At 54.1% G+C, this 11687-nt stretch overlaps 8 protein-coding genes across 8 annotated transcripts; 4 read left to right on the forward strand and 4 right to left on the reverse strand.

Moving 5' to 3' along the window:
• Positions 1–152: 152 nt before the first annotated feature.
• Positions 153–842, forward strand: CABS01_00547 (uncharacterized protein; the record flags this gene model as incomplete). The annotated part of the gene is made up of 2 exons (XM_060533928.1): positions 153–273; positions 337–842. The coding sequence occupies 2 exons, from the start codon at positions 153–155 to the stop codon at positions 840–842; spliced, it is 627 nt and encodes a 208-aa protein (XP_060406442.1).
• Positions 843–928: 86 nt separating this feature from the next.
• Positions 929–1408, reverse strand: CABS01_00548 (uncharacterized protein; the record flags this gene model as incomplete). The annotated part of the gene is made up of 1 exon (XM_060533929.1): positions 929–1408. The coding sequence occupies one exon, from the start codon at positions 1406–1408 to the stop codon at positions 929–931; it is 480 nt and encodes a 159-aa protein (XP_060406443.1).
• A 1616-nt stretch (positions 1409–3024) lies between these two features.
• Positions 3025–5558, forward strand: CABS01_00549 (tetratricopeptide; the record flags this gene model as incomplete). Its single annotated transcript, XM_060533930.1, has 2 exons — positions 3025–5427; positions 5484–5558. 2 exons carry the CDS (start codon positions 3025–3027, stop codon positions 5556–5558), a joined length of 2478 nt encoding a protein of 825 aa, XP_060406444.1.
• Positions 5559–7095: 1537 nt separating this feature from the next.
• Positions 7096–7707, forward strand: CABS01_00550 (histone H4.1; the record flags this gene model as incomplete). Its single annotated transcript, XM_060533931.1, has 3 exons — positions 7096–7105; positions 7343–7480; positions 7544–7707. The coding sequence occupies 3 exons, from the start codon at positions 7096–7098 to the stop codon at positions 7705–7707; spliced, it is 312 nt and encodes a 103-aa protein (XP_060406445.1).
• Positions 7708–8121: 414 nt separating this feature from the next.
• On the reverse strand, positions 8122–8768 carry CABS01_00551 (trafficking protein particle complex subunit 2; the record flags this gene model as incomplete). Its single annotated transcript, XM_060533932.1, has 2 exons — positions 8122–8428; positions 8584–8768. The coding sequence occupies 2 exons, from the start codon at positions 8766–8768 to the stop codon at positions 8122–8124; spliced, it is 492 nt and encodes a 163-aa protein (XP_060406446.1).
• Positions 8769–9166: 398 nt separating this feature from the next.
• CABS01_00552 (uncharacterized protein) lies at positions 9167–9514 on the reverse strand (the record flags this gene model as incomplete). Its single annotated transcript, XM_060533933.1, has 1 exon — positions 9167–9514. One exon carries the CDS (start codon positions 9512–9514, stop codon positions 9167–9169), a length of 348 nt encoding a protein of 115 aa, XP_060406447.1.
• A 120-nt stretch (positions 9515–9634) lies between these two features.
• CABS01_00553 (uncharacterized protein) lies at positions 9635–10046 on the forward strand (the record flags this gene model as incomplete). The annotated part of the gene is made up of 2 exons (XM_060533934.1): positions 9635–9914; positions 9994–10046. The coding sequence occupies 2 exons, from the start codon at positions 9635–9637 to the stop codon at positions 10044–10046; spliced, it is 333 nt and encodes a 110-aa protein (XP_060406448.1).
• A 520-nt stretch (positions 10047–10566) lies between these two features.
• Positions 10567–11251, reverse strand: CABS01_00554 (RNA recognition domain-containing protein; the record flags this gene model as incomplete). Its single annotated transcript, XM_060533935.1, has 2 exons — positions 10567–11073; positions 11186–11251. The coding sequence occupies 2 exons, from the start codon at positions 11249–11251 to the stop codon at positions 10567–10569; spliced, it is 573 nt and encodes a 190-aa protein (XP_060406449.1).
• Positions 11252–11687: the final 436 nt, after the last annotated feature.

Genomic DNA, 11687 nt, shown 5'->3' on the forward strand with positions numbered 1-11687 from the left:
GCCAACTATTCAACTTCGTGACACGCTTATCCTTACTCCCGTCCTTGAAAACGACTACATCCTATCTTCCGAAAAGGCCTCACTTACTCGCCCCAACACCCATTACAAGCCGGACATATAGCTTACCTATTTACTCAAGCTAAATACTCAACATGGGTGACGTTCCAGTTGAAGAGGCACCTTTCCCGCTCACAGACGTTGATAAGTGGGTCCTCTCACAGACAGATGAGGAGTTCAAGAAGCATGGCTGGGAGGAGCTCAAGGAGATCATTGGTAAGCGCGTTTGCGTTGCGTCTTCTATAGATATTCTGTTTCAAAGATCTGATTAGACGCCAGCGACAAATAAGCTCGAGGTTTTGAAGCGAAAGCCGTCAGACCTTCGTCGATACATGAAATGGACGGCCGAGACTAAGGCCGAGTACGGCTCCATGACCAAGTTCCTTCTCACCAACCGCCTACCCAAACCCTGGGGCGAACCACCTTTTACTCCCAAGTCCATCGTGCCTTTTGAGGATCCTTCCGATTACCGGGTTCTAGTCAACGATTGGCCGTATGGACTTGACCCAGGCATCACCCATATCGTGGTTTGGTCGCGCACCATCATCCCTACGGACCCTGAGACCGGGGACATGACAGTAGAGAGCAGGCGCACTGTTCAGGATTTCATTGACAGGTACTTTGTCAAAACTCTTGGTGATGTCGGAGAAGACAGGGTTATCTGGTTTAAGAATTGGGTCGCCCTTCAGAGCGTCCGGGCCTTGGAGCACATCCACGTGCTGGTGCGGGACGTCGACCCGGAAGTCATCAAGAAGTGGTCCGAGGAGCAATCCTGGCACAGATAGACCTAGTCGCTGCATTCCCGGTAGAATAGAACAGATAATCTGGCTCGTAGCGCTCAAGTCCTAGGCAGCACAAGATGTGACTCTGACTATGCGGCTCGACGCTGCCTCCTGTTGGCGGGCGGGGCAGGCTCATCGCTGTTCGCAGCGCCCATCTGTGCCATACGCTTGCCAGCTCCGAGCAAGCCATAGCCAGCGTATGCGCCGTAGGCGGGCACGGCGAGCCACAGGAACCAACCCCAGTTGCCGAATAAGATAACGAGAATGACGGAGGCCCAAGTCACCCATACGACGTCGAACATGTACTCGGTCAAGCCCGCAGCGGCCAAGTCCTCGCCAGAGGACTTGAGGCCTCCCCCCGCGTCGTACTTGGGACGGCCAGATTTCTCAAGGACGTACTCGCAGATGAGGGCCGGAGAGGAGAGCAGGATGAACCAGAAGAGAGACCGGGACTTGAAGATGAAGTAGAAGATGAGAAAGGCGACATTGACAACGGCGGAACCGATGTGGAGGTTGTTCAAGGTGGTGGCATTGGATTTGGCTCTGTCCTTCTTTGCCTTTTGCGCCATGGTGGAGGATGCTGAGGGTTGTTTCGTGGGGTATGAAGTTGGATGCAAGGTACGGAGTAAGGTATTGTGACGATTAGAGGCCTCGAGAACGTGAGTGAGGTCAAGTCAATTAAGTTAATGATGTCTGTCTTCGAAAGTGGGGTCCAACGTTCCTGGGAGTAGAAGACAGGTTGCGACCTTGTTGGAATTGAGGCTGAAAGGATCAGGGTGACGAAATTCCAGCAGTCGAGGCGGATGGCTGATATTGTGGCTCAGGCGCGGCGGGACCCAATGGAACGGGCAGACGGCGATAAGTGGAGCCCCGGGGATGGAAGCGAAAAGTGGCGGGTAAATGTCTCTGGCGCAAGGGGAAGGCACGGGGGAGGCGTTGCGACTGCGACAGCGACGCGGACACAGAACGACAGAACGGGCTGGCAGGTGGGGGGCTGGCGGCAGGGGGGCTGGTCAGCTAGAGTAGGTATCTAAGTATCTTTTGGTAGGCGCTTCTTCCGGTCGGGTTGCTGGGCAAAGACGGCGGCGGTCGCTGAGGTATCGTATGAGCCAATCAGCTTTGTAGTGTCACCACACCAAGCGCGACCTAAGGAAGGAAACGCCGCAGTCAGGTCAACACACCATCGTCCAGACTTGGAGCAAGAGACGCTGACTGGACATGCACATAATGGAAAGCCGCAACATGGCCTTGGATCTGGACCTAAAGTGACACCTTCACGACCATCTCTACCTCTCTCCCCTTCCCTCCTGCCATCCCACGCAGAGTGCACGGTTGATCTGGCCTGACGCCTGTTGATCTGACGAGCTACGGAGAATTCTCACTTCGCTCACTTTGAGTCTCGTTCGTCACCCGCCTCCCGCCTGGCTGTTTCCCTCTGGACAGCAACCCCCCATCATCCTCCCCCTCCATCCTGTTCACTTCCACTTCACTCGTTCCCTGGGGAGTCTTTTGCCGTGCCCATCTCGCTGCGTTCTCGTTGCGCCCGTTTTGCTTTCTGTTGGGTGCGCTCTGTTTAGTCAGTCAGATGGACCGCGAATTTTGTCTTGTGTTGCTGCAAAGAGCCGATACTGCTGCACTTTGACTGAGTTTACTCACTGCCCACCTGTTGCCGAACCCAAACAACAATCCACGGGGACCCACCACGCAACGAACGCCTTCTTCGCCCCGACAGGCAACAATCCGCAAACTGCCCATTGAACCACTTCTACGACCTTACGAACCTCGCCGTCGCCTTTTGCAGCATTTACCGGTTCAATTCGACCTTGCACTCTCGCCTTCTGCTGCTCTATAATTGTTAATCCTCAATCATCTGTCGACACAAACGCGCCTCCAGCATCCTTGCTGCTCTCGGCCTCAGGCTCTGCGCGAACGCCCACCTCGAAATTCACGGACGCAACTTTTTGCGCCTGCACAAAATCCTATACCCAAGCTCGACAGAACCCGAATAACGCTTCCCGACCAAAGCTGCACGTTCAGTGCATCGGGACGCTACCGAGGACCGCGATATCTATCCTTCAAATTCAATAGTTGCTGCACCACCCGCGAGATCCCATGGCCATAAACTGCCGTGGACGTTAACCCTCCTCCACCGAACCGCCCACCTCTTTTCCAACACCCACCGAGAATGGCGCCCACGAGTGCCGCCATAACAGGGCTGCTGCGGCAGGTAGTGTACTACCATGTCGACAACAATGCCTACGAGAACGCCCTCTTTTTCGCCGAGAGGCTAAGCGCCCAAGATCCCAAGTCGAGCGAGTCTGCACATCTCCTGGCTCTATGCCACCTCCGTCTCGGTGACCACCGAACTGCCTTCGAAGTTAGCAGGCCATCAGCTTATCGTGGAACGAATTTGGGCGCTGCCTGGATATTTGCGCACGCATGCGTCAAATTGGAACGATACAAAGACGGCATCAATGCCCTAGAAAGAGCACGAGAGAAATGGATCGGCAAGACGAACATGGGCAAGCACACCACCTCGACCCGCTCGCTCTATCCAGACGAAGCTGCGGTTCTGTGTCTGTTGGGCAAGCTGTATCGGGCGTACGACGACAAGCGAAGGGCAATCGAGTGTTTCGAGACTGCAGTGAGAGTCAACCCTTTCATGTGGGATGCCTTCCAGGCACTCAGCGACATGGGAGTAAAGTTGCGTGTACCCAATATTTTCCAGGTCACCGATCCTCTAGTTCATTGTTTTGAACAGGAGCAGGGAGTATTGCCCCAGGAGCCAAAGGAGAGTTCGGCAAACTCCTTTGAGCCAAAACGGCCTCCGATTCGATCAACAGCGGACTCATCTGACCCATTCAACCTCCATCGATCCTCCACATATCAGGATATGCCTTATAGTGCCAATCTCTTCTCCGCGGAAGCAGAGGAGAATGATTTCATGTCAAAAATCACAGCAGCAAGATCTAGGCTAGCCCCACCGTCCACGAGCAACGGTGAACTCGACCTCATGGAAACACCCACCGGCCCAGTGTCTATGCCAGAGGTCCCTACAATGCGTTCAGCTTTCAACGCTGCGGAGCCACCGCAAGCGCCGCCACGGAGGACAAGAACAGCCCAGGCCGTGGATCCCAGCCTTTTCGAAGCCCCACCGAAGGTCAGTTACAAGCTAGGTGCCAAAAGAAGTACCAGAAGCCAAGACAAGGACTCAGTCGAGCTGCATTCCGATACTGGGACCGGCACTCTGCGGTCGACCATGGCACCCACTGAGCGGAAGAGGACGGTTTCGGGCCATCCGGTATCTAGGCAACACACGGAAGAAGCCAACGCACCTGCACAACGGAGAAGTGCCAGGCTTAACATGTTTAACAAACCCTCAATTGCTAAAGCGAATTCCGGTGCCGCTACCATCGGCGCCGCAGCAACTCGTGAGCTGAAGAAGGCTAGGCCCCAGATCTCACGGATAATGCGACCTGGGTCTAGTGGCTCCAGTGTTGGCAGGGTCGTGAGCGGCAATCGCAAGCCGGTTGAGGACAGTGGCATGGATGTTGATCATGCCGAGACCACCCGTGTGAGAGAGCCCCACGCGGTACAGCACGCAGTACCGAAAGCTGCCTCACACGAACTAGACAACGTCAGAATCGAGGAAGCTTTGAGATGGGTCATGGAGCTGCTCAAGAAATTTGCCTCTGGGTACTACTCACTCAAAGCGTTCCGGTGTCAGGAGGCGCTGCAATTCTATGCTTCCCTACCAAGGAGCCAGCAAGATACACCTTGGGTGTTGGCGCAAATGGGCCGAGCGCATCACGAACAGGGTTCGTACAAAGACGCCGAGAAGTACTTCAGAAAGTTACGCGTGGTGGCGCCGACGCGGATGGACGACATGGAAATCTACTCGACGATTCTGTGGCATCTCAAGCGGGAGACGGACTTGTCCTTCTTGGCTCATGAGCTGGTGGATGCCGACTGGACATCCCCTCAAGCCTGGTGCGCTCTCGGCAATGCTTGGTCGTTGGCAAGGGAGCATGAAATGGCTTTGCGCTGCTTTAAGCGAGCGACGCAGCTGAACCCCAAGTTTGCATATGCCTTCACGCTTCAAGGCCACGAGCACGTTGCCAACGAAGAGTACGAAAAGGCTCTCAGCGCCTTCCGAAAAGCTGTCACGGCGGATCGACGTCACTACAACGCGTACTATGGCATTGGCCAGGTCTTTGAGAAGCTCGGCAACTACGAAAAGGCCTACGTTCACTTCCATACGGCATCCGATATCAACCCGACCAATGCTGTCCTCATTTGCCGTATCGGAGCAATCCTGGAAAGGCAAAAGCAAATGATAGCTGCGCTACAATTTTACACCAAGGCGACAGACCTGGCCCCGCGTGCACCCATAGTACGGTACAAAAAAGCACGCGCGCTGATGAGTCTGGGCAAGATAGATCTCGCGGAGAAAGAGCTGCTCATTCTGAAGGACGTGGCCCCTGATGAAGCCATGGTGCACTTCCTTCTTGGCAAGCTGTACAGAAGCCTGAATGAAAAACAAATGGCGGTGCGCGCTTTCAGCAATGCTCTTGCTTTAGATCCAAAGGTAAGGTTACCCAGTCAGGACAGCACAGCAGACATTTGAGCTAACAGTCTGAGCAGGCCAGTCAATCGATCAAGGACGCCATCGAGAGTATCGAGGATGACATGGGTATGGAAGACTCCATGATGACATAGGATGAAAGGAGAAAGAAGGTTGTCTTCGACTAAGGCTTTTTTGCCCTACCGTACCGACAGGAGCGGAAGGGCGTCGGCGATTGTGCGTGCGTTTTCTGTGGGGGGGTGCGAGAATTGGCAACGAGTCTGGGTACCCACGACTTGACGAAAGCGAGTTTTGGCCAAGCTTTGAATTTGGGCATGGTATAACAGCACGATGACACGGATTCATGTTGCATGCTGCATGGCATCGGCGTTTAGGAAAGTACAGCAGGGTTGCATATTGGCTTGCTTGGGGAGGGCTGAATGGATGACCCTCTTGTATATTAGCGCCCTATGAGGCGCCGCAGTAGTGACTGATACGACAGATCGCTGGTCATGAAAAGTAATGCATCACCTAACTTTGATGGTCATTGCCCTTTGGTGCATGGTGATGGATGAAGCACACAGAAAAGTAGGCGCAAGCGTCCTCATCATACCAGTTTCGTTAGGTGACACTACCTGCGGACCAACTTCACCGGCAGATCACTAAGGTCTAACGGAGTGATCCATGTCGCGTCAGATCTACCTTAGGCTTTAGAGGCCGGCCAGCTCGTTACCAGGGGCGGAATGCGCCATGAATCTGGCCTCCTGGGCTGTCAAAACCTTTTGAGAAAGGCCGTTACCCCGGATTATGAGTCGCAGATGGGACTGTTCCCTCGATCTGAATGTCCACCAGGTCCCAAGTCATGTGAATCGGCAGAGGGAGGGGCTGATTTACGGGACTCCCCTTGCAATTGCATGAACACCCAGCAGCGGGGAGGAGGATGGCAAAATTGGACCAATCAAAAATAAGTCTCGCTGAGCAAAAGAAACGTGAAAGATGAAAGCGGTCGGCAAATCGGGAGCGGCAGTGGCCATTGGCAGAGTGCAGGAACTTAGGAAAAAGACCATTGGTGACGCGTGACCGCGACAATGGTTCAATGTCTGGAGTTTGAAGTGGAAAGAGAGAGCTCGGGCCAGTCAAAAGTCACCGCACTTGCCTTGACCTCTGCTTTTGGCAACCAACACCCCCCCTGCTTTCGACGGCTCTTTCTGCTTGGCCCGGTCCCCTTGGGAAGTTGGGTCCTTCCCCCGACTAGAAAAAAAGAAGCCGTGCACGTTCCACCCCCACCCAACAATGCGTGCAGCGTTCCATAACAAAAAAGCGCGCCTGTCAAAATAGCGCTTCGTTAAGCAACCATGTCAGCCAAAGAGTCCCGATTTCCCGGCGGAAAATAGAGGACAATTGCCCGTTTTTTCAGAAATAAAGAGCACTCGCCAAATCGGGACTAGCCTACTGATCCCATCAGCGCCTGCCGCACCACACAATCAGTAACCATCCCCCCGGACTTGCATCACCGCCTTATTTATTCTTTACCCCCCTCAGCTGTCTCTTCTTTCCCCCATTCCCACTCTTCTCTTTTCCCACACCCAACGTATCCATCAACACCAACTTTCAACGTCATCAACGACACGTCTTTATCGAGACGCGCTTATCCCATCCACTTAAGCATCTACTTCAACAACCTCATACACAATGACTGGACGTAAGTTGCATCTCTGTTTTACCTACTCGACCCTGCTCTTTGTCGTGGTGTCGTGGCGCGTTTTGAATGCGGCGTAACCCCGCGGTTTAATGGATGAGGATCCGTTGGTATGCGTCTCTGCTTTAGAACGCGTCTCAACCTCATCCATCGCGGATACGCGTCTCGTTCTGGTCGCATCATGCTCTCTACTTTGAGTCTTTATTACTTAGTAGTTATCATGATACTAACGTCCTCCAGGCGGCAAGGGCGGCAAGGGCCTCGGAAAGGGCGGCGCCAAGCGTCACCGCAAGATTTTGCGTGACAACATTCAGGGTATCACCAAGCCCGCTATCCGCCGTCTCGCTCGTCGTGGTGGTGTCAAGCGTATTTCTGCCAGTAAGTTGAATCAACATCCTCTACCATGCTCATCAATAGTGTACTAACATATCCCCCTTCTAGTGATCTACGAGGAGACCCGTGGTGTCCTCAAGTCCTTCCTTGAGGGTGTCATCCGTGACGCCGTTACCTACACTGAGCACGCCAAGCGCAAGACCGTCACCTCCCTGGACGTCGTCTACGCCCTCAAGCGCCAGGGCCGCACCCTGTACGGTTTCGGTGGTTAAGCGTATCACTTCGATGGTTGCTTTGCCTTTTGCGCGACTCGGATGCCATGGCGCCGTGGTATCTGGACTGCTGAAAGGCGAGCTTTCGTTGTGGATTCATTGGTCTTTTCAACGGTAATGGGGATACGGATACATCACGTTGATTTATGGCGTTTGGGAATCACGAGACTCTGGGAATGATAGTGCTCTCATGGCGTCGATAGGCAGACGCATTGTCTGAAATGGAACACCAACCAATATGGTGATTTGAACACAACATACACTCTTGTTCATCTGGCGTGATTTGATCGTGACGCGTGTCTTGTTTATGTTTTGTAAAGTGATCCACTCTGAATAATGCGAGTAGTCTAGGCTGCACCTGCTGTAAAACATGACTCGCTTGGTCTATCTCGTCCACCATGGCCCTTGCAATGTCTATAGATATTTCCTACCCGCCGCCGCAACTCGTGACCTGAACACAGGACTCTTGACTTCCATATTGACCCTGTAGAACGGACTCATAATGGCCTTGACCCAGTTCTCGTACACCTCTTGGAAGAAATTCTTGATGGCCTCCTCGGTCGCGGGGCTGGTGGGGTTGGCGCCGATGGCCGTCGACGAGCGCGAGGACGCCGTGGTGGAGGGCGCGGAGGGCTGGTGCAGGAGGAGGAACTTTACGTTGCCCGCCGTGACGAAGCAGGAGACGTAGTTGTTGAAGAACTTGTCTACGATTTTGAGGTACCTGTATCGGGTGAAGGAATCGTGTCAGCAGGCTTGCGTTTGTGTGTCTGGCCCATGTCGTCTTTGCGTTGCGATGGATGCGAGCGAAAAGCTCGAGCACGAGAGACCGAGTGGAGGGATGTGTTGGGAGTTGAGGTGGGAATCTTTTTTTTTTACATTTGCCCCTGCGCCCACTGTACCTCCTCCACGATATCCAGACTGCTGTGCAGGATGAACTGGTTCAGGTGGCGGACCTGCTCGTTGAAGCGCGACTGGCCGTCGCCGCCTTGCTTTGAGGTGCCGAATTCGTATTCGAAGAGGGGGTTGTCTTGCGTGCCGACGATGGCGAAGTAGTACGACATTGTTGCGTCGTGTGTGCGCGCGCGGCGTTTCTTTACTTCAATCTCTTGGTTCCAGTCTTGCGCTCTTGATTACAACGAAGTCTCTATCACTGGCGCGGCATGCGTGGGCGGGGACTGCTTGTGAGAATCTGGCTTTGAAGGGTCCGGGTTGCGCTTGTTCGGTTCGAGGATAGGTATGCGGCTTCACAAGGTTGTGTCGTCCAGAATTAGAGCGCCCTAGTCGTAGAGTAAGGTGATGTAGCGTTCGCCGGAATAAGGGCAGGCAGTCGTCGTGGGGGAGTTGGGTATCTCAAGAATTGCTGGATCTTCGTATCGTGATGTCTCGCGTCTCTCTCACCGAGTTCCCGCTGCTGCTGTACACCTCACCTCCAGCGACAGCTAACACCTACCCAGGAACCTTAGCGCAGGGCCCGCGGGGCGGGCTGGCGGGCCTGCAGGACGACAGTGGAGACTCCCTCCCGGGTTGGCACCGTGGTCCATTGAGGTGGGAAATTCCGTACGAGCGCGCAGAGCCAGCCAATTGAGCTCTCCAATATGTCTCCACTTTGAATCGGCTTTCGTAGCTCCAAAATTTCCCTAGGAAGCGACTGCATCGAACGGTTTTGTTCGTCAATTGAAGGAGAGAGGCTGAAGCTCCTGAGCACCACAAGCGACGACGACGCCAGAGACGACGACGGATTGCGAGGCAGCGCGAGATACGACTCTTGTGGGAAAGGGATCATCACAACACTTGGGACATAGTCCATTCGAAGTCGAGGCGAATCGAACCCCCGAACAGCCGTCCTCCACGAGCAGAGGAAACATCACGGCTCGACAATCTACGCCCTCCCTTCTTCCATCAGTCGACATACAAACACACATCCAAAATGTTTGGAGCCTTCCGCATGACCTCCCCGCTCTCGAGCGGCCTCCTCTGGAAGATCCCGTGGCGGCTCTCCAAGTTCCAGAAGCGCCGCCACCGCGAGCGCCTCCGCGCCGTCGACGACGTGATTGCGACGGTGGACGCTGCGCTGGCCAAGAAGGGCGAGACGGTGGCCGCGCTGGAGCGGTGGAAGGCCGAGATGCCGACCGAGGCGGAGATGCTGCCGAGGGACAAGTATACCATGTTTGATCGCAAGGAGAAGAAGTACCGCAAGGGCATTCACAGTATGTTTCCCCCCTCTTTGTCTTTTCAACGTGGTATCGAGCCAATGGGGGTATGAAGCTGATAATGTGTCTTTTGCAGAACTTCCCAAGTGGACGAGAGTTTCGCAGAGATTGAACCCGCCGGGTTACTAGACTAAACTATCAGAGGCATTGGGACTGGCCAGATGGGCTGCGAGAAACTCGGGACGGAAAGAATGGCTTGTTGGGAATCACGGCCCTTGTACGAATATGTACTCTACGCAACCCGAAGCTGAGGAAGGGGAGGGGATCCAACGGACGGCTGCCGTTGCAGTGGACAGGAGCAGACAAGAAAGCTTCTCTGTATATTATAGCATCTGCTTTGGGCTCAGGAGATAAAATCACACACCTTTATGTACAACTGCATGGGGCGAATATGAGGCTGAAGCAGAAAGTTCCAATCACGCACCCAGGTTTCTATCATTTCAATGTCCATGATTGTGTCATATTGGGGTATCGATTCCCAGAAGCCTGCCTAGTTATTGCGACAGCATTGTTTCCCACCACCCAAAGTAGAGTCTCTCGTTCTCCTTTTGCGTCTTCTCCCACGTTCCATTTGCTTTTGATGCCGTCCTTTGTCGGACAAAGACGTGTTCCCCAGTCCCAAACATATCCGTACACAATCGCCCAACACTCATCGCGACTCCTCATACTCGCCCATCCGATCGTCCCGATCCCTCTGCATCTGGATCGCCCTACCATGCCCACCACGTCCCTCGTCGAAGTCCTCGCGGTACTCGTCACGCACCTGCCCACCGCTCTTGCCACGACCGTACTGTCTCCCCTCCTCAAAACCGGGGTCGAGATCGGTACGGATGACGCGCTCGTCGAGCTTGGTGCCGCCAATGTACTTCATGCAGTCCAGGGCGTCCTGGTGGGTGTAGTACTCGACGAAGCAGAAGCCGCAGGGGGTCTTGTTGAAGCGGTCGAGGCCCATGACGAGGCGCTTGATCTCGCCGCACTTTGAGAACAGCTCGTAGACCTGCTCCTCGGTGGTGTAGAAGGAGAGGTTGCCGACGTAGAGCGTCGTCGCGTTGGCGAGGGGGTCCTCGGGGAGGGGCTCGTTCTTGGTGGCGGCCTCGTCTTCGGCGTCGCGGGCTTCGCGGGCGGCGTCGCGGTTGTCGTTTCTCCTGCGCTTGTTCTGTGAGGGGTTTTCTCAGATTAGCTGCTGGCTGCTTTGAGAGTTTGCTTGTTTCCTTGCTTGAACTGTTGGAAAGACAGAAGGCTGGAGGGAAGCTGTGGCCGTTGCTCACCCGGTTGTGGTAGTATGCGCTCGGCCTGTCGAGGCGCTCTACTGTGTTTCTGTGCCGGACCTGCATCCTGAAGGTGTTGGGGGTTTGCGGTGGAGGACAATTGGTTCGTTGTCGGTCGTGTAAGTGGGAATTGAAGGTCGAGGGTCGAGAAACGGCACTTGCCTGGTTGCAAGTCAAATCGAAAGGTACCAAGGTACCTCAGGCAGGTGCACCTTGCTGGGACTTGAACTCGATGGTCTGTGCGCAGCAATCACATCACGTCGTTGCTTCAACGTCACTTGGTCAATTCAATTGACGGCATTTCTAGAGAGAAGCTACTCTATCCGGTCATGATTTTGAATTCTTGATTCAATTGAGAAGATTCGATAGCTTCAGCATATCTAAAAGTGGCAAAACACTAGTCCATGGCTTATTCCTATACCTCAGAGATGCATCCACTGCTACAGGATCCCTCCTATTTCATTCATGAAAACATTACAATAGTCAGTATAACTTATGACAA

The sequence above is a fragment of the Colletotrichum abscissum genome (genome assembly GCF_030869225.1).
Source record: "Colletotrichum abscissum strain IMI 504890 chromosome Unknown Scaffold_1.1, whole genome shotgun sequence".
Taxonomy (NCBI): domain Eukaryota; kingdom Fungi; phylum Ascomycota; class Sordariomycetes; order Glomerellales; family Glomerellaceae; genus Colletotrichum; species Colletotrichum abscissum.